Genomic DNA, 22790 nt, shown 5'->3' on the forward strand with positions numbered 1-22790 from the left:
TCTTAGCCATTCCTCTCAGTTGGACCTTTCTATATTCCCTGTTGTCGAAATTCACAAATTTATATAAGCATATACAGATAAAGGCCTACTAAACTGCCCATCTGTGAAAAACAACCAGTCCTGATAGACTACTTTAATATTTAAGAAGTTAGCAAACTTGAGACTATAACCAAATAACCTTTTAGTTCCTAGAAACATCAATTGTTGAGATTTTTTATAAAATGTGACAAAACTTTATATGAGGATCAGTGGTCCCCCCATATATTTTTTTCTTCTATGTTTCTTCTTCATTTTATTCTGACACTAATCTTCCCTATAACCACCACTCCACCCCACTTTTTGGCTGCGCTGTCATCTTGGGGGGGTCTTAGTTCCCTGACCAGGGACTGAACCTGGGCCCAGACAGTGAAAGCAGCAAGTCCTAACCACTGAACCACCAGGGTATTCCCTTTCTAACCCTTTTTGTCCATACTTTCTCTACATCTTCACTTACTAATTTTTTCCTCTTTGATGTCCTTGGCTTATATCATATTACAATAACAAGCAGAGATAAAAAAATATGAAAGCAACTAATTTTTTATCTATACTCATTTATCCATGGTTATCTATTTTGGGCCCTCACAAAAAGAAGTGAAAAACTCCCAGTCTCAATTAGGAATCCAAACACCACCAGCTAGCTCTGTTTTTGGTTTTGCTGTGCTTTAATAGGAGTTAGAATTTAATTGACTTTTAAAAAAGAATCAAGAAAGGGGAAGAACTAAATGCTATTTCCTTTTCTGGCAGCTATAGTGTAAAAATTTTCAGTAAAAAAAAAACAAAGAGGTCTTTACTGGCAAAATTTCATAATGTTAGTTGCTACAGGTATATACTTTAAAGAAAAACTGATGCTATCACAGAAAGTTTTATAATCAAAACACAAATTCAAAGATAATTACAAATTTGAAGTTAGAAAAAATTATGTACCACTTCTTTAAGCTTTGCTTCAATCTCCTCAGAGGTTAGCTTTTTGCTTAATGGTGTTTTTCTTAGCAACATGTCACAGTAATTGGCAAGCAGCTCAGGGCATTTTGATTCAGGCTGAGTTTTTAATCCCACCCTAAAAAACAAATTAAAAGCAGTTGATTAAAAATGACTGAATCTGCAAATATTTTTTCTAAAGCCAATTTTTCACAGATTTGTTATGTTGTATAAATCCAATGGGACTAGGGTGAGGAAGTCTACACTGAGGTTGCATAGCTCAAGAAGGCACTCACTCTTGGGTTCCTGTAAGTACACTTACAGAACACTGAGAGAGACCTCCTTGAATTTTGTGACCTACATGCTTCCTAGTCTCATTCTAGAGGCAGCTGTACCAATAATCTTTAAAAGCTTTATTCAGATGCTACTAAAATAGTATTGAAAACTGTAAATCCGTGTATACTTACAGCAAAAGTCACTCAGTCATGTCCAACTCTTTGCGACCCATGGACTATATATATAGTCCATGGAATTTTCCAGGCCAGGATACTAGAGTGGGTAGCCTTTGCCTTCTCCAGGGGATCTTCCTAGCCCAGGGATCAAACCCAAGTCTCCCACATTGCAGGCAGATTCTTTACCAGCTGAGCCACAAGGGAAGCCCAAAAAGACTGGAGTGGGTAGCCTATCCCATCTCCAGCAGATCTTCCTGATCCAGTAATAGAACCGATGTCTCCTGCGTTGCAGGCGGATTCTATACCAACTGAGCTATCAGGGAAGCCTTGTATATTTATAAGTCAACAATTAAAACTTTTTTTTAAAAGCACTCAGTATTCAATTTATTTGCAAGATGTCACACAACATCCTCTTCCGCTTTTCACTAACCTGATTCAGAACATCAATTAAAAATAGGTTGAAATAAAACTGTTACGTCACTCTTTGAAACATATACAATGTAACCTAAACTTCACAGTGATATATCTATCATTATCCATTTAAAAAAAAAAACTATAAACAAACTTTCCTTAAACAATGAACTTATATCACTATCTCACTTTCCCAACAAAACTTTAAAACCAGTGTATTGTATTTTATGCTTGAAAGTCTTTTATTCTTTACCCTACTTCTCTAAGCTATATATGTAAATAAATTTAAATTCAACATTTTAAGATTGTGTATATATAAAATTCAACCATTATCAGAAATTATAAGCACACAACATAACAAAACAACATAATTATATTGTGTATGTATATAAAACATGCATGTGCAAAATTTTTTTGTCTAATCAAGTAGATGAAACTTTTTTCCCCTTCCAATTATAAACTCAGGAATGATCACTTTTACTTCTACTTAAAAAAAAATTATTTATGGCTGTGCTGGGTCTCTGCTGCTGCACACAGGTTTCTCTAGTTGCAAGGAGTGGGGGCTACCACCCAGCTGCAGCATGAGGGATCTCACTGCGGTGGCTTCTCTTGTGGAGCACGGGCTCTCTATTAGTAGTTGTTCTGTACTGGCTTAGTTGCCCCATGGCATGTGGAAATCTTCCTGGACCAGGGACCGAACCTATGCTCTCTGCATTGGCAGGCAGAGTCTTAACCAATGGACCACCTGGAAGTCCTACTTCTACTTTAAAAAATATATAAATATTTAATATTTATTTCGTTGCTTCAAGTCTCAGTTGAAGCACGTGGGATTTTTCTTGTGTCATGTGGGATCTTTCCTCGAAGCGCACAGACTCTAGTTATGGCATGTGGACTTAGTTGTTCTGTTTGTAGGACCTTAGTTCCACAACCAGGGATCAAACCCACTTCCTCAGTATTGCAAGGTGGATTCTTAACCACTGGACCACTAGGGAAGTTCCTTACTTCTAAATTTGTATTTATAAATTAATGTCTTTTCCCTAAAAAATCATATTCACATAAGTAAGTACACAGTACTAGAAGAATTTTTTCTTACAATGTTACTCAATTCATTGACCGTTTCCTGAATTGTTAAAAAAACACATACTGATCTAACAAAAAAACAATACTTTTAATAATGGATCAAATTAATCATCAGTTGTGTTGAAAGCAAACAATTAGAAGTCATCTTGCAAAAGGATATAATACCTAGTCATCAGAAATTCATTTTCTGTACAATAATACCAATACTTCAAAATATTCCTTTCTTTACAAAACAGGGAAGAGTAATTCTAGAAAGAAGTGGAAAGGAGAAACTGCAATGATACCTCCACCAAAGGGCTCAATTTCAGAAAGTTATTTACTGAAAAGTATCTACACTGGCATACTTTTGGAAATTCCTTCTGCATCTCTTGAGGGAGAAACAGCCAGTCTGAAGGCCACTAACTTACTTCACAAGAATCTATGCATCTTCTCTGATCTATTTGCACTGCCAATGCCTAGCTTTTGCGTGAACTACTATAATAACTGAGTGGTCTATCTCCCTTCTTTCAATTCAACAGGTTGAGAAAACAGCTGTCAGTCTTTTATTTTGTTATAGATATTTCACCTTTACTCAGGTAACAATTTCCACCTATTTGTCTATTAATTATCCGTATATATTATCATATATATTATTTACTTTTTATTATTTATGATCTATTTAAGATTAAAGATATAGTTCACATATGACACAATTTACCCATTTAAAGTGTGCAATACAATGTTTTTTAAAAGTATGTTCACAAGGTTGTACAACTATTATTAAAATAAAATTTTAAAACATTTTCATTACTCCAAAAAGAAACCCCATACTTATTAGTAGTCAAATCTCATTCTCCAGCGATGCCTGCCTCTCAGTCCGTGGTTATCATTAATCTACTTTCTCTATCTTCTGGACATCTATAAATGGAATCATATAATATGTGCCATTTTGGGACTGATATCTTACTTAGGATGATGTTTTTATGATTCATTCAGATGATAGCACATATCTGTTTGTTCCTTAAAAAAAATTCTACTTTTAAACATGGTCAAAAGATTTAACATTAGCCATTTTAAGTGTACAATTTAGGGGTATGAAGCATATTCACAATGTTCTGCAAATATCATCACTATGTCCAGAACTTTTTCATTATCCCAAACAGAAACCCTGTAAATAATAATCTTCCATTCCTTCTTATCCCCAGTCCCTGGTAACAACTATTCTACTTTCTGTATCAATAACTTTTCCTATCCTAGATACCTTGTGTAAGTGGAATCATAGAAAATGTTTCTTTTTGTGACTGGCTCATTTCACTTAGTACAATATTTTCAAGGTTTCACTCACATTGTAGCATGTACCAGAATCTCTTTCCTTTTATAACTGAATAATATTTCCATGGCATAGACAAATCACATTCTACTTATCCTTTCATCAGATAATGGGAACTTGGTTTCTTTCCATTTTTTGGCTATTAAGAATAATGCGAGGGTGGGATGTTTTCAGAGAACAGCATCGAAACATGTATATTATCAAGGGTGAAACAGATCACCAGCCCAGGTTGAATGCATGAGACAGGTGCTTGAGGCTGGTGCACTGGGAAGACCCAGAGGGATGGGGTGGGGAGGGAGGTGGGAGGGGGGTTCAGGATGGGGAACACATGTAAATCCATGGCTGATTCATGTCCATGTATGGCAAAAACCACTACAATACTGTAAAGTAATTAGCCTCCAACTAATAAAAATAAATGAAAAAAAAAAAAAAAAAGAATAATGCTGCTATGAACATTTATCTCCAAGGTTTCTAGCAGACACACAATTTCTTTTCTCTTGGGTATATATCCAGGAGTGGAACTGTGGGTCACATGTTAACTTTATGTTAAACTTCTTGAAGAACTACAAAACTGTTTCCATAGTAGCTACACACCAACGATATATGATTTCAATTTCTCTCCACATCTTCACCAACACTTGTTAACGTCTTTTTAACTTCAGTCATCCTAGTGGGTGTTAGTGGTATATATTACTGTGGTTAAGCTATCAATCTTAATTATTTTTAAAAAATATTTTTTATTTATCTGTTTATTTATTTTTGGCTGTGTTGAGTTTTTATTGCTGTCTGTGGCTTTCTCTAGTTGCAGCAAGTTGGGGCTACTCTCTAGCTGCAATATACAGGCTACTCAAAGGGGTGGTTTCTCTTGTTCTGCAGCAAAGGCTCTAGGTGCATGGGTTTCAGTCGGTGTGGCTTGTGGGCTCTAGAGAATGGGCTCAGTAGTTATGGCACACAGGCTTAGCTGCCCCATGACATGTAAAATCTTCAGTCTTCCCAGATCAGAAACTGAACCCAAGTCACCTACATGGCAGGCGAAATCTCAATCACTGGATGACCAGGGAAGTCCTGATCTTAATTATTTTAAAGTGCTTATCTGCTCACTCTAATATGGGGTCATCTGAGAGTCTGCATCTAAAATTATTTTTCTTCTATTTTACTATAAATTTCTCTGCCATCATAGGAGTAGTAATGTCGCACTGAATACTAGGCACTGCATATAAAGAATAACGGCGGGGGCAGGGCTGAGGGGTAAATGAGGAGTTTGAGATTAACATATACATACTATTATATATAAAACAGATAACCAACAAGGACCTACTATATAGCACAGGGAACCATACACAATATTTTGTAGCAACCTATAAAGGAAAAGAATCTGAAAAAAAAAAAAAGTGTAACAATCACTTTGTTGTACACCTGAAATTTACACAACATTGTAAATCAACTGTATTTCAACTAAAAAAAAAAAAAATCACAGAGGCACCACCAGTTCAGTCCAGTCGCTCAGTCGCGTCCAACTCTTTGGGACCCCATGGACTGCAGCACGACAGGGCACCAGATGATGTTTATCTTCCATTAAGAGTGTGTTCACCCTTTGTTCTGCTATGGAAGAGGTTGATGACTTTAACCCAGTCAAACTACTTTGGTTCAAGGATGATGACTTGTGGTTTCGGTAAGAATCGGTCTACATTTGGTTAGCCAATGACTCTAAGGAATGTTCCTTCCGGGCTTTCAGTTGAGAGTCTAGTGGGTTCTGAGACTCAAGACCGTGTGACAACAAAAGCTCTACTATCCCCTCGCAGTACTGCTCAGGCTAAGCTAAGTCTAGACTCTGTCACTTCTGTGAAACACAGCTACACAGACTCAGCTAGTTTCTGAAAAGTTATCCCTCATTTCTATAACTTTTGAGTATTTTGTTCTAGCTGCTTCTGGAGCTCCTTGATAATATTATATTAAAATAATATTTTCTAAATTTACCTGATTCTCCTGTTTGTTCTCAGTGGAAGCACTGCTTCACCATGACTACTATACTCTTTCTCAGAAGTCAGTCTTCCAAATAACCTGGATGCTTCTAGCAGCTCTATTCTCCTAGAACATTAGTTACTGTAAGCATCTCCAATAGCCCCAACACTCATGTTCTGCTGCCTGAATAAGCTAACAATACTCATTTTATTCCAGATAAATTTTCTACTTAATGTGGAGCTAAAGATAGGACATGGTCACCTTAGAATAAAAAAAATAAAGAGGAACCCAGTAATCCCCACTTCTGGGAATTTAGAGTATAGAAACAAAAAATGGCATATATACAATATTATTCTCTGGAACACTATCAATAAATAACAAAGTATCAGAAACTACTTAGTGTATAAATAAATAATAAATTAAATAAACTATGCTGTATCTGGGCTTTCCAGGTGGCGCTAGAGGTAAAGAACCTGCCTGCCAATGCAGAGAAAAAAGAGACGCGGGTTCAATCCGTGGGTTGGGAAGATCCCCTGGAAAAGAGCATGGCAACCTAGTCTAGTAGCCTTGTCTGGATAATTCCATGGACAGAGGAGTCTGGCAGGCTATGGTCCATAGGGTTGCAGAGTCAGACATGCCTGAAGCAACTTAGCATGCACATGTTATATCTACCATTCATAACACCATGCTTTTTATTAATAACAAAGTTATAAAAAAAGAAAACTACAGATAACATGCTAAGCAAAAATGAGAAAGATGTTCACTGTCACCACTGCTGTTCATCACTGTTCATCACCATCTAGAGCTAGAAGTTCCATTTAGAGCAATTAGGCAAAAATAAACAAAGTCTTCCAAATTAGAAAGAAAGAAAAATAAAAGTATCTTTAGTAACAGATCTTGACCTTCTATATACAAAGTTATTAAAGAGCCCACAAAAGAGCTACTTAAAGCCAATGAATGAATTTATTAGCAAAGTTGCAGGGTACAAGACTGACACACAAGAATCAGTTGTGCTTTCATACACAGGCAGTGAATAATCCAAAGGAAATTAAATGAACAATTTCATTTATAGTAACATCCAAAAGAAAAACATACCTAGAAATAAACTTAACCAAGAACATGAAAGCCCAAGCAGAGTAGAAGAGCCATTTTTGCAGGGTTGAGCCTTGCATGGAGTGTCAGAGCCTAAGCTTGGCAAATCAGACGTCCACTAGAAACGACTAGCATCCAGGCATCAAAGACCAAACAGACAAGGGGTCTGTTTGATGAGAAGGAGTGGCTAGGTATGGAGTATGAGAGAACAAATAGGCAAGGAGGGTGTCCATGCAAAGGGAAGGTAAAAGGGGAAGTGTTAAGGCTCCAGTTGGATGAGGAAGGCATGCACATAGGGGACAGCCCAGTTGGGGGAGTCAGAGCCTTAGCAAGGTGGGGCGTGTACCCACAAAGAAAGCAGGCCAGCTACTGGAGTGTTAAATGCCTTTGTGTATCCCCACCCTAATTTGTCAACAGAGGGGGACTAGACCAGTGATGCCATAGTACCAATGAATACACCCAGCACCAGACTTTGCTCACTAAATACCAACATCCACTAAAATCAACTAGGACTTTGTCAAAGTTGTCAAAATGGCTAATCCTGAGGCCAGGCAAGGTAAATTGCAAAATGAATCTGGAAACCTCATATGCCAAAAAGAAAGGAAGATTTTACTGTTAAAAGGACTCAGCAACCAGTTGCCACTGTGAAACCTAGGATAATTTTAAAAAGGAAAATAAAAAATAAAAGTAAATTATGGGAGTTCCAGAAAAACATCTACTTCTATGCTAAAGCCTTTGACTGTGTGGATCTCAAAAAACTGTGGAAAATTCTTAAAGAGATAAGAGTACCAGAGCACCTTACCCATCTTCTGAGAAACCTGTTTAAGAGTCAGAAGCAACAGTTAGAACCAGATATGGAATAACTGACTAGTTCAAAACTGGGAAAGGAGTATGGCAAGGCTGCATATTGTCACCCTACTTATTTAACTTCTATGCAGAGTACATCATGCAAAATGTCAGGCTGGATGAATCACAAGCTGAAATTAAGACTACCGGGAGAAATATCAACAATCTCACATAGGCAGATGATACAACTCTAAAATCAGAAAGGGAAGAGGAATTAAAGAGTCTCTTGTTGAGGGTTAAAGAGGAGAGTGAAAATGCTGGCCTGAAACTCAACACGAATAAAATTAAGATCATGGCATCTGGTCCCACCACTTCATGGCAAATAGATGGAGAAAAAGTGGAAGCAGTGACAGATTTTGTTTTCTTGGGTCCCAAAATCACTGCAGACACTGACTCTAGCCATAAATTTAAAAGACACTTGCTGCCTGGGAGTAAAGCTATGACAAATCTAGACAGCGTATTAAAAAGCATAGCCATTACTGCTGACAAAGGTCAGTACGGTCAAGACTATGGTTCTTCCAGCAGTCATGTACAGATGTGAGAGCTGGACCACAAAAAAGAAGGCTGATCACTGATGAATTGATACTTTTGAATTACGGTGTGGTGAAGACTGTTGAAAGTCCCTTGGACTGCAAGGAGACCAAACCAGTCAATCCTAAAGAAAACCAAACCTGAATAATTCATTGGAGGGATTGAGGCTGAAGCTGAAGCCCCAATCCTTTGGCCACCTGATGTGAAGAGCTGACTCACTAGAAAAGACCCTGATGCTGGGAATGACTGAAGGCAAAAGGAGAAGAGGGTGGCAGAGAATGAAATGGTTAGACTGCATCATCAACTCAATGGACATGAATTTGAGCAAATTCTGGCAGATAGTGGAAAACAGAGGAAACTGGCATCCTTCAGTCCATGGAGTTGTAGAGAGTTGACATGACTTAGCAACTGAACAATAACAACAACAAAATGAGTTCCTTGGTGGTCTAGTGGTTAGGATTCAGGGTTTTAACTGCCATGGCCTGGGAACTGAGATCCTGTAAGCCATGTGGCACACCACCCTGCCCCCAAAAAAACCAGAGAACCCACTGAATAAATACAGTAATAGTAAACTGAATCCATACTGAGATGATAAATCAATGTATGAACTGAATATTTAACAAGCAATGATGGGATCTAAAGGAAATCAGTCCTGAATATTCATTGGAAGGACTGATGCTGAAGCTGAAGCTCAAACACTTTGGCCACCTGATGTGACAAACTGACTCATTTGAAAAGACCCTGATGCTGGGAAAGATTGAGGGCAGGAGGAGAAGGGGACGACAGAGGATGAGATGTTTGGATGGCATCACTGACTCAATGGACATGAGTTTGAGCAAGCTCCGGGAGTTGGTGATGGACAGGGAAGCCTGGCTTGCTGCAATCCATGGGGTCGCAAACAGTCAGACATGACTGAGTGACTGAATTGAACTGATGGAATCTTTACATAGTTTTAAAGTACTTGTCAACAAATACCTAATTACAAAAAGAAAAGGAATAACTGAGTGGAGAAGTGTGGCATGCACCAACTTAATCAGGTGACCAAACTAAATAAAATTGATACTGCAATAAATCAAAATCATGCACCCTTGTTTAGATAAGATGCAGTAAGGGAATTCCCTGGTGGTCCAGTGGTTAGGACTCCACCCTTTCACTGACAAGTGTCAATTCCGGGTTGAGGAACTAGGATTCCATAAGCTATGTGGCATGGCCAAAACAAAAACAAAAAATGCAGTAAGAATAACAGACTTTCACTTCTGCCAAAGATGCAAACCTGAATCTTAAAAAAAAAAAAAAAACACACAACCCATCAGATTAACTCAAACTAAGGAATATCCCACAAACAATCTGGACTGTAATCTTCAAAAATGTCAAGGTAACAAGAGTCAAAGGAGAGATGGTCCCAGACCAAAGAAAAAGGTATATAACAACTAAATGTAAAACACGATTCTGTACTGGATCCTTCTGCTACAAAGAATATAATATGGTCAATAAGCTTAAAGTGATCTGAGTAGATGGTTATTATAGATCAAAGTCAATTTTAATTATTTTGAGAGTTGTATTGGGATTATATTTGTAGAAAATATACATAACTGTACTTGGAATAATGAACAACTTACTCTCAAATAGTTCTATAAAAAAAGTTTTAATATATTTTCAGAGAGAAAAAGATAATGAAACTTCCAACTTTGTGTATATTATTTTGACAACTGAGAAAAAAAGATGCCTTAAAAAGCACAACTTAACCAAAACTAAAATGAGATTAAATTAAAAAATTTGAAGAGCCCTGTATCTATTAAAGAAATTGAACTTGTAATCAGTATCTGCCCACAGAGAAAACTCCCAGCCCGAATGGTTTTACCAATGAATTCTACCAAACATTTAAGGAAGAAGTAATACCAATTAACATATTTCATTTAAAACCATACAAAAGGAGAGAATAACTCTCAAACCTTTTTATGAGGCCAACATAATCCTAAAATCAGAGAACAATAAAGATATCACAAAACTGAAAATTATACAAGGCACAGAGGCCAGAAAGAGGTAAATCATTCCCCAAAATAAACAAAAATATTTAACAGAACATAAGCAAATTAAATCCAGGAATATACAAAAAGAATTAATACATCATCACCAAGTAGAATTTATGCCAAGAATTCAACCTTGGTTAAATGTTTCCTTAAAAAAAATTCAATGTTTCCTGCGGAAGAAAAGTGCAGCTGAAGGAATCGGGCTCCCTGCTCTCTACCTGCAGACCACACTACAAAGTTCAGTCATCACATAGCACTGTACTGGCATGGTACTGCTATAGAACACACACACACATGGAAATATGCATCAGTGGAACAGGGCAGAAAGCCTAGAAATATACCCATGCATCTATGGTCAATTAATCTGTGACACAGGGGGCAAGAATACACAGTGGAGAAAAGACAGTCTCTTCAATAAATGACGCCAGAAAAACTGGACAAATACATGCGAAAGAATGAAATTAGAACACTTCCTAACATTATACACAAAAATAAACTCAAATGGATTAAACACTTAAATGTAAGACTACACACTATAAAACTCGTAGAGGTAAACACAGGCAGAACCACTCTTTTGACATAAACTGCAGTAAGATCTTTCTGGATCTACCTCACAGAATAGTAAAAAAAAAAAGGGGGGGGGGACCTAATTAAACTTAAAAGCTTTTGCATAGCAAAGGAAACTATAAACAAAATGAAAAGACAACCTACAGAATGGGAGAAAATATTTGCAAATGAAGTGACTGACAAAGGATTAATCTCCAAAATATACAAATAGCTCATGCAGCTCAATATCAAAACAACAAACAACCTAATCAAATGATGGGCATGTGTGTGTACTAAGTTGCTTCAGTTGTGTCCAACTCTTTGTGACCCTATGGACTATAGCCCACAAGGCTCCTCTGTCCATGGGATTCTCCAGGCAAGAATACTGGAGTGTGTTGCCACGCCCTCTCCATGGGATCTTCCCGACCCAGGGACCAAACCCATGTTTCTTATGTCTCCTGTATTGGCAGGCAGGTTCTTCACCACTAGCACCACCTGGGAAGCCAAAGCGTGAAGTGAAGTGAACTGAAAGTCATCTATTCGCGTCTGACTCTTTGTGACCCTATGGATTGACTGTAGCCCACCAGGCTCCTCTGTCCATAGGATTTCATAGGCAAGAATACTGCAGTCATTCCCTTTTCCAGAGGATCCTCCTGATCCAGGGATCAAACTTGCGTCTCCTGCACTTCAGGCAGGTTCTTTGTCTGAGCCACCAAGGAAGCCAGAATAATGGGCAGAAGATCTAAACAGACACTTCTCGGAAGACAACAGACGGCCAAAAAGCACATGAAAAGATGCTGAATATGGCTAATTATTAGAGAAATGCAAATCGAAATACAATGAGGTATCACACCACCAGTCAGAATGGTTAGCATCAAAAAGTCTACAAATAGGGCTTCTCTGGTGGCTCATTGGTAAAGAATCTGTCTGCCACTGTAGGAGACATGGACTCAACCCCTGATCTGGGACGATCCCACATCCCGTGGAGCAACTAAGCCCATGGGCCACAACTTTTGAGCCTGTGCCATAGAGCCTGGATGCCACAACTACTGAGCCCACAAGCTGCAACTACTGAAGCCCATGCACCCTAGAGCTCGTGCTCTGCAACAAGAGAAGCCACCACAGTAAGAAGCCTGTGCAGTGCAACTAGAGAGCAGCCCCTGCTTGCTGCAACTAGAGAAAGTCTGTGCAGCAACTAAGATCCAGCACAGCAAATAAATAACTTTTTAAAAAATGTCTAAAAAGTCTATAAACAATAAATACTGGAGAGGCTGTGGAAAACCCTCCTACACTGTTGGTGAGAATGTAAGTTGGTACAACTGTTATGGCGGATCCTTAAAAAACTAAAAATAAAACTACTATATGATCCAGCAATCCCATTCCTGGGCATATATCCAGAAAAAGACATAATTCGAAAGGATACAAGCAACCCAACGTTCACTGCGGCATTATTTACAATAGCTAGGACATGGAAGGAACCTAAGTAAATGGCCACTGACAGAGGAATGGACAGCAAGAAGATCCAACCCAGTCCATCCTAAAGGAAATCAGTCCTGAATATTCACTGGAAGGATTGATGTTGAAGCTGAAACTCCAATACTTTGGCCACCTGATGCGAAGAACTGACTCATCTGAAAAGACTCTGATGCTGAGAAAGATTGAAGGCAGGAGGAGAAGAGGACGACAGAAGATGAGGTAGTTGGAAGGCATCACTGACTCAATGGACATGAGCTTGAGTAAGCTCCGGGAGTTGGTGATGGACAGGGAGGCCTGGTGTGCCGCAGTCCATGGGGTCACAAAGAGTCCGAGATGACTGAGTGACTGGACTGAATTGAATTGAACTGACAGAGGAATGGATAAAGAAGATGTTGTACATGCATACAATGGAATATTACGTAACCATAAAAAGAACAAAATAATGCCATTTGCGGCAGCATGGATGGACCTAGAATCTATCATATGAGTGAAGTAAGTCAGAGAAAGACAAATATATGATTCCACTTACAAGTAAAATCTAAAAAAAAAGAAAAAATGATAGAAATGAACTTATTCACAAAGCAGAAACAGAATCACACTTTGAAAACACACATGGTTATGAATGGGGAAAAGTGGGTGGGGACGGATAAATCAGGAGTTTAGGATTAACATATATATACACTCCTGGGCTTTCCTAGTGGCTCAGGTGTAAAGAATCCACCTGCCAATGCAGCAGGCATGGGTCTGACTCCTGGTCTGATAAGATCCCACACGCCATAGAACAACTAAGCACATGCACCACCACTGAGCATGCGCTCTAGAGCCTGAGAGCCACAGCTACTGAGCCTACGTGCTCTGGAGCCCGTCCTCCCTACAAGAGAAGCCACTGCAGTGAGAAGCCCACGCACCACAACTGGAGAGCGGCCTCTGCTCACTGCAACTGGAGGAAAGCCCACACAGCAACAAGACCCAGCACAGCCAGAAATAACCTGGCAAAATTATAAAACAAACAAACATACACACTGCTCCATATAAAATGGGGCTTCCCAGGTGGTGACTGACAGTGGTAAAGAACCCGTCGGCCAATGCAAGAGACACAAGAGATGTGGATTTGATCCCTGGGTCATGAAGATTGTCTAGAGGAGGAAATGACAACCCACTTGCCTGGAGAATCCCATGGATAGACAGGCCTGGCAGGCTACAGTCTATAGGGTTGCAAAGAGTTGGTTCTAACAGCATGCACATATGCATATATAAAATAGATAATCAACAAGGACCTACTCTAAAGCACAGGGAACTCTACTCAATATTCTGCAATAAGCAAAGTGGGAAAAAAGTCTCAGAAAAATGGATATATATATATATATATATGTTAATCAGTTTGCTGTACATCTGAAACTAACACAACATTGTAAATCAACTATATTCCTATATATAAATTAAAAAAAAAAAACACAGAATTGAGGTTTCTTTCTAAGAAGAAATTCTGCCCCAAGTGTAGAGTCAACTCTTGCCCAACAATTTCCAGCCCACTAGCCTGCCCAAGAAACTTTAAATTTGCCAACTCCCACAACTACCAGACGACAAAGAGTCTGCCTGCAAGGCAGGAAACCAAGGTTCAATCCCTGGGTTGAGAAGATGCCCTGGAGAAGGAAATGGTGACCCACTCCAGTATTCTTACCTGGAAAATCCTGTGGATGGAGGAGCCTGGTGGGCTACAGTCCATGGGGTCTCAAAGAGTCAGACACTACTGAGCAACTAATACTTTACTTTTATTTTTACAATTACACAGTAATGAGGGGCTTCCCTGGTGGTTTGAATGGTAAAGAATTCACCTGCAATGTGGGAGACCTGGGTTTGATCCCTGGGTTGGGAAGATCCCTTGGAGGAGGGCAAGGCAACCCACTCCAGTATTTTTGCCTGGAGAATCCCCATTGACAGAGGAGCCTGGCAAGCTGCAGTCCATGGGGTTGCAAAGAGTTGGCACGACTGAGCGACTTAAGCAGAAGACAACACAATTACATAAGCTAATTCCTTTAAATAAATCCCTCTTCAACAATCCTCAGTAATCTAACCCCCGTCAATGTATGTCACCACATCAAAAGAGTAAGGAACAAGACTTCCCTGTCAGTCTGGTGGTTAAGAATCTGCCTTCCAATGCTGGGGACTCCAGTTTGACCCCTGTTCGGGGATCTAAGATCCCATATGCTGTAGGGAACTAAGCCTACGTGCTGCAGCTACTGAGCCTGTGTGCTGCAATGAAAGAAACTGCACGCTCCAACTAAGACCTGACACAGTCAAATAAATAAATAAAGTACTTAAAAGATAAAAGAATAAGGAAGAAAAACCTTACGGTCATTTGACACAGAAAAAGCATAGAGTAAATCAACACTCATTCATCACCAAAACTTTCCAGCAAATTACAAATAAAAAGCAACCCTATGAAAAATCCTTAACTAACTCTGTACTTACAGACAAAATATTAAGGCTTTTCCTCAAAGCCTGGCGAAAAAGGTAAGGATGCCCACTCTCACTATTTTTGTTCAACACTGTTAATTATGATCTTAGACAGTGGGTCAAACCATAAAAAGAAATGACTCTTTTATTCAGAGATTACATGATTTTTTACATAGAAAATTTTAGGAAATCTATAAAAGAACTACTAGCACTAATAACTTTAACAAGGTAACAGTATAAGATCAATTTACAAAAATCAACCATATTTCTATATACTAGCAAAATACTAGAGTATCAAAAGCACTCAAGAGAAAAAAAGAACAAAGTTATACCAGCTGACTTATACTTCTTTTTTATTTATTTATTTATTTATTTTTTCCATTTATTTTTATTAGTTGGGGACTTTGACTTCTTGCAGAACTTTATTAATCATAACTATTTGAAATGGCCTAAGGATATTCATTTACTTCACTGGAATAGAATAGAAAGTCCAGAAAAACATACATATTTTTAAGTCACTTGGTTCTTCATAAAAGGCACCAAAACAATGCAGTGGGGAATGGAAAGTATTTCCAATAAATGGTGATGAAACCACTGGCCACCATAAAGAAAAGAAAAAAATGAAATTTAACCCCTACCTTACACTATATACAAATATCAATTTAAGGCAGCTCTTAGACTTAAATGTGAAAGCTACAAATTACAAAGCTTCTAAAACAAAACAGAAGATTATCTTCTTGTCCTAGTGGTAGATGTAGACAGAGGTTTCCTAGATAAAACATAGCAAAATCCACAAAAGAAAAGCACACATACAACAAAGGACTGATATACAGAATATGTAAGAACTCATAGCTCACTAATGAACAGGCAAAAAATCTGAACACTTTATAAAGAAAAATGTTAAGAATACCAAAAAAAATACACGAAAAACTGTTCAATATCAATAGTCACGAGGAAAATGGGAATCAAAAATATATTTGGGGACTTCCCTGGTGGTCCAGTTGTTAAGTATCTGCCCTGTGATGCAGGGGACCTGGGTTTGATCCTTGGTCAGGGAACGAAGGTCCCACAAGCCTCGGAGCACCTAAGCCCACAGCCGCAACTACTGAAAGCTGTTTGCGGCCCACACACAACTGGAGTCTGTGTACTGCGGCACAAAGTTCCGCAGGCCACAACGGAGACCCAACGCAGTTAATAAAACAAAACTATACTGAGACAACAGAACATACACCCAGTCACTCTGGATGCATCAGAATACCATTTAATCCTCATTCTCAAAAAATATAAGAATACCAAAAAAATACATGAAAAACTGGTGGGAAATACATGAAAAAAATCATATGCTAGTGGGAGTGTAAAACAGAACAACCACTTTGGGAAACAAACCACTGTGATATACAAAAACATGCATAAATCTTAAAAACACTATGGTGAGTTGAAAAAAAGTTTTACACAAATAATACACTATTTTATGAATTCAATTTATATGCAGTCCTAGATCAGGCAAACCTAACCTATCTTGAAATAATCAGATCAACAGTTGCCTTCTAGAAGAAGGTGGGGATAGGGGTGGGACTGATTGGGAATGGACATGAAGTAACTCTCAAGGATGATGAAAACAATGTTTATTTTAATAAGGATGGAGGCATTTGTCATATCTCACAAAATTAAACAAAGATTTATGGATATGACTGTAGGTCAATTTTATCTCAAAACAAACACGATATTCAATCAATGAATGCATGATAAAATGTTTGGGGAGTAACGGTTACTGATGCCTGCAACTCCTTTTGAAATACACTTAAGTTAACTGATGGACATACAGGATGATACATTATTTAATAAAGCAACAAAGGTGACTTTACTTTTAAGTCTGAATATTTTCATTGAAAAAAGGTGGAAACGGGAGAATAAGGAAGACCTTTCTGTATTCATATGAAGAAATCTCCAAGATGCAGGGTTATATGTTTCATATTTATAAAGAGAACACAACAAATGCCCTTCCAAATAATGCCAATTACTATAAAAGTATATGACCCAGGTGTCTTCCACTGTACTAACACTCAAATAATTTATATGGCTCAAAAAAGACAAAATGAAAATGATTTAAACAAAACAAAAAATAAAGCCCTATTTTCAAGTATTTTAACATGTATAATTTATTTAAAATTACAAATGAGCATTTTTCCAATTAACTTTTGGTGATATTCAGTACTACTCTGAAGATACTACAACTAGCTCAGATTAATTAATAGATCATTAAATTTTCATTTTCAGATTTTTTTATAATAGTAATTAGCATGAATAGATCTTTGAGATGAAAACTCACCAACAAATCAATTTAAAAAAATAGTAACATAAACATTCACATTAAAATTTATATCCTTTTGGAAAAAATTTATTTATTTATTTGGATGTGCCAGGTCTTAAGGTGCAGCATGCAGGAGCTTTAGTTGTGGCATGTGAACTCTCAGTTTCAGCATGTGGGATCTAGCTCCCTGACCAGGGGATCAAACCTGAGTCCCCTGCATTGGGAGTGTGGAGGTGTAGCCACTGGACTACCAGCATAGTTCCAGTTTCTCTTTTTTTAATCATCATGGTGAAGAGAGTCATATTCTATGCTTTTGTAGGTTATAAAGTAACTGGTGAACAATGAGGAAGAAAAACCAAGCAAAGATTCTGAAAGATTTAGAACAAAACTTTTTTAACTTAAAAAAATAAGGTCAACATTCTTTGGTCACAAGAGGAGATAATATAAAGTTTAAAATCAAGACAGTGTTTAATAATCAAAGGCAGGAAAATCAGTTAAAAAAACAAAAAATAAACCTCATAGGGTTAGGGAAATAGGGCACTTTGCATATGCATATCTAATAACATACTATACACTCCGTAAAATCTAAGAATTATAAACATATGATTTAAAACACTTACCCCTTCTGCTTCAAAGGTAATTCAAGTTTAAATATGGTAGCATCATTAACAACTGCTTTATATGCCTGCAAATAATGTAAAATAAGATATGAACATTATTTTTAATACTTAAATACAGTTAGAGGAATTACTGTAATTCTAAAAAAGACAAATTAGCTTTTTTTTTTCTTCCTTACATTTTTTTTCATTTATTTTTATTAGTTGGAGGCTAATTACTTTACAATATTGTAGTGGTTTTTGCCATACACTGACATGAATCAGCCATGGATTTACGTGTGTTCCTCATCCTGATTCCCCCTCCCGCTTCTCTCCCCATCCCATCCCTCTGGGTCTTCCCAGTGCACCAGCCCTGAGCACTTGTCTCATGCATCCAACCTGGGCTGGTGATCAGTTTCACCCTTGATAGTATACTTGTTTCAATGCTGTTCTCTCAGAACATCCCACCCTCGCCTTCTCCCACAGAATCTAAAAGTCTGTTCTGTACATCTGTGTCTCTTTTTCTGTTTTGCATATATGGTTATCTGGCCTGATAGAATTTTTCAAGTTAATGATTTCAACATGCTCTTGTCATGTTATGATTATCATTACTCTCAAGTGAGGTCTTAATGCTGCTTGATAACCATAACATTTTCTCTTGTCCACGCAGTCTCCTAGAAAATATTTTCATATCACCTCCTTTCTTTTCAAATCTCCAGTTTTCCTCCCTCATGCATATTCTCAGCTGATGATATGACTTCCTATTTCATTGAGAAAACCAAAGTAATCAGAATTCCCTCCTCTTTTCCAGCATCATCAATTTTCCCTTTCTCCATTATTTTTTTATAGCCTCAGTATGCATATATATTATTTTAAATCTTAAAGATTCTCTCTTGGCTTTGTCCACCTTCAGCTACTGCCCCATATTTCTCTGTCCTCATTAAGCTAAACTTCTAGAAGAATTATCTAACTCACTGTCACTAATTTCACTACTACCATTCTTATTTGAAACTGTTTTAATCAGGCTTTCACACTTCTACTCCAATCAATCATTCATGTCAAAGTCACTCACAACCTCCACGGAGCTGAAGAGCACAGTCAGTTAGACGCTCATCTTACCTGACCTGTCAGCAGGATTTTAAAACAGCAAACCATGTCCTCTTCCTGCAAAGTGTTTCCCACTTGTTTTCTAGCACAGCATTCTCCTGTCTCCTCAGGAAAGATGGTTCCTATTTTTCCAATAACTAACTTTAGAATGCCCCAGATCAATCCTTGGGTTTCTTCTCTTTGATACCCTCACTCTTAATTTGAAGACTTTATACAGCCAGTGTCAGAGCTTTAAAAACCATCTCTATGCTGAAGGTCCCAAATTTATTTTTGAAGGCCCACCCCCTCCATTAAGCTCCAGATCTGATGTTGCCATATGGATGTTTAATAAACATTTCAAAGTTAACTTTGTCCAGAACCGAGTTCCTAGTCTCTCTTTAACCGTCTCCCCCAAACCTGCTTCTTTCAAAGTCTTCATCTTCCATCACCTCAGCAAGCATATACTTTTAACTGATCAGAAAATTTGAGTGTCATCCTTGACTGATCTCTTTTGATCACATTCCACATCTGATTCTAGTATCAAGTCCTACATACTCTATTTTCACAACACATTAAAAATCCAACAACTCTTGACTACCTCCACCTACTATCCTTCTGGGCCGCACTTCCATCATTACTTAACTGAGTTACTTAAATAGGTTCTTAACCCATATTCTTGCTTCCTCTCTTGCCTCCTTCAACCTATTCTTTTTGTAGTAAGACAGGTGATTCTGATAAAATGTTAAGTCAGAGTCTGTCATTTAGTTTGAGACCTTTCTATGAGTTCGTATACTACTCAGAGTAGAAATAAAACTCTTTACCACGGCTCTCACAGTCCTACGATGATCTGGTCTCCTGTTATCCCTGACTACCCATTTCTGATTTCTTACTATTCTCCCCCTCACTCAGTCCACTCTGGCCACAGTGATCTCTTTCTTCTCTGGTTCTGGAACATGACAGGTATAGTCTTACCTTAGAGGAGAGCCAGGTGACTTATTTCTTAATCAACTTCAATCTTAATCTGAATATCACCTCAATAAAGCCTTTGCAGGCCACTCAATTTAATATTTCAAACCACCTTATTACCTCCATACTCCCTTAAATCCCTTTCATATTTTATGTACCTATGTACCTTTCTATCCATTTATCCATCTAAAACTAGTGATTTTTAAAAAGCTACTGGAGAAAGCTGATTGTCTTTTTAGAATCTAGAAAAATATTTCACTTTGGAAGTAAGAAGAGGTAGTTTAAGAGTGGGAAAACTAATGGTAATTTCTAGTGATAGGTTTATGACATTTAAAAAAATACAACTTTAAGGATAATATTATGTTTCATTATCATTATCCTACACTATAATTGTGGGAAATAAGGTATGGAAAACAGGGATAAATGTGATATAACTCTCATAAGAGCCGTAGGAAAGGAAATAGGACAAAGAAATCAACTCTGCTTGGGACAGGATGTGGGTGGAGGCAGAGTATCAAGGAAATTCCAAGAGAAGTATACTTTGAGCTGAGTCTTAAGGAAGGATGAATAGGAATTCAATAATCAGTAATATTCTAAAGAGGAAAACATTCTTGAAAAAATGAGGAAGAGAGCTAATTCCTAGCTAAATTCTGGTTCACAAGCATACCCAATCCTTACAAAAGCATATAAGAAATCGTATGCAATATGGTTGCCCTCCACTGTTGAAAAATAAGAGTTGCTAGGTTTTTTACTTTGTAATTTAATAGCATAATGATGGAAGTTTCTTACTACAATTAAATTATGACAACAGTGTTAATATACAGGAGTATTACCTTGTCTCTTGCAGTAAGAAATCGTGGGTCATCTTGAAAAGCTTCTTTGACAAGTTTACTGAATCTATTAAATAGTGTAAGTAACTGCTCAACATACTTCTCAGAGTCCTAAAAAATAAAGTGTTTTATATTAAGTTGAGTTTTAAAAAAGAGACTAATACACACAAAAAAAGAAAATATAAACATAATTTTAATAAATTATAGCTTTAAAATTTGGAAAATTTTCTGAAATATTTTTTTCTTAGGAAAGGTGTTCCAACATCACTGTTTTACCATCAATTACTAGTTTAAATACCTGATCCTGCATTTACAAAATAACCTTGATATACACCTACTACTGTCATTGAGGAAAACTTACAGTAGTAATAGTTTCAGCAGCTGCTACCATATCTGCCAGGCCCGCACTGATGATATGCTCCTCCAAGTCTTTTAACATTGGCTCTATCCCATTAGGAACTTTGTCCATCAATGAAAACATTAAATGTAATTCTGAAAGGATAGGACATACTCATGTAATCATTTCATCCATCAGAATAGATTTTTTCTTTGATTTGTATCATGGATCTAGAATGCCTATGATAATAAGAGTGTGGGGAAATATTAGTTGGAAGTTGACAGCTTTAACAGTATTCTGTGAGTACAATTAGTTTAGGAGTTGCTATAATAAGCATAAGCAAAATACTATAACTGCCTGATCTACATTCTCAGTCTGACAAAAATTATTTTTAAAAGAAACTCTAAATAAAGGGATCACATACTGTAAAACCCAACTCCTCTTAAAAGGTGACTCATCTGACTTTCAATGAAATGGAAAATATTTATTCTAAGGAACACAAAATTTTACACAGAAGTTAAGTACTTTTCATAAGGTAGATGCAATATTAAACACACAATACACAGTAACATCAAGGGGTAAAATAATCATGGCCTCTGATTATTCAGAGTAATGAAATAATATAAAACTGTACTCATAAAGAATTTTTCAGTTTACAAAACTTTCTTCTGTTAACCCCCACCTTGGATCAGTGGACTCTAGTTTGGCATACAGAAATTCAAATATTTCGTTTGTACTAAGAGAGAAACTTGCTTTTACTACAAAAATACTTCTGAAGAATGTATAGATTTAAGTGAACTGCAATACATACTTGAAACACGAGAGATTAAATAACACCCTGCAATTTTACAACATGAAATCTAGAGAGCAATACATCAAAATGTTAAAAGTGGTTGTCTCTGAGTAGTAAGGATATGGGTAATTTTTCTTTTTGGTATGTATTTCTTTTGGTATTAATGTACTTTCTACTTCCCCAAATATAACTTTATGGGGGAGAGGGATCAGATTACCAACACAGAGAGTTTTACTGCTTTCTAAAAATATTTGTCATAAAGTTTCACACAAAAGTCAAATTACCTAGTTCTATCCTATACTGTACGTTTATCATTTAAATTAGCCTTTAAAAGCAGAGTCTTAAAGGAGGAGCTAAGATGGCAGAGGAATAGGCCGGGGAGACCACTTTCTCCCCTACAAATTCATCGAAAGAACAATTAAACGCTGAGCAAACTCCACAAAACAACTTCTGATCACTAGCAAAGGACATCAGGCACCCAGAAAAGCAGCCCATTGTCTTCGAACGGAGGTAGGACAAAATATAGAAGATAAAAAGAGAGACAAAAGAGCTAGGGATGGAGACCCATCCCTGGAAGGGAGTCGTAATAGAGGAAGTTTCCAGACACCAGGAAACCCTCTCAGTGGCGGGCCTGGGGGAAGTTTTCGAATCTCGGAGAGCACCCTAACTGGGAGGAAAAATAAATAAAACCCACAGATTACCCTAAAAGCAACTCCCAGAAG

The 22790-nt window shown here is 37.5% G+C and overlaps 1 protein-coding gene across 2 annotated transcripts in view; it reads right to left on the reverse strand.

Moving 5' to 3' along the window:
• CUL5 (cullin 5) overlaps window positions 1-22790 on the reverse strand; it is a 130681-nt gene that overhangs the window by 13765 nt on the left and 94126 nt on the right. For both annotated transcript variants that reach the window (XM_020891364.2, XM_070473644.1), the window contains 4 exons: window positions 21300-21430; window positions 20942-21049; window positions 18081-18145; window positions 964-1096 (listed from right to left, as the gene is read on the reverse strand). In XM_020891364.2, the coding sequence (XP_020747023.1) occupies window positions 964-1096; window positions 18081-18145; window positions 20942-21049; window positions 21300-21430 (437 nt within the window). The remainder of the gene's footprint in view (window positions 1-963; window positions 1097-18080; window positions 18146-20941; window positions 21050-21299; window positions 21431-22790) is intronic.

This window comes from Odocoileus virginianus, chromosome 10 (genome assembly GCF_023699985.2).
Source record: "Odocoileus virginianus isolate 20LAN1187 ecotype Illinois chromosome 10, Ovbor_1.2, whole genome shotgun sequence".
Lineage (NCBI taxonomy): Eukaryota > Metazoa > Chordata > Mammalia > Artiodactyla > Cervidae > Odocoileus > Odocoileus virginianus.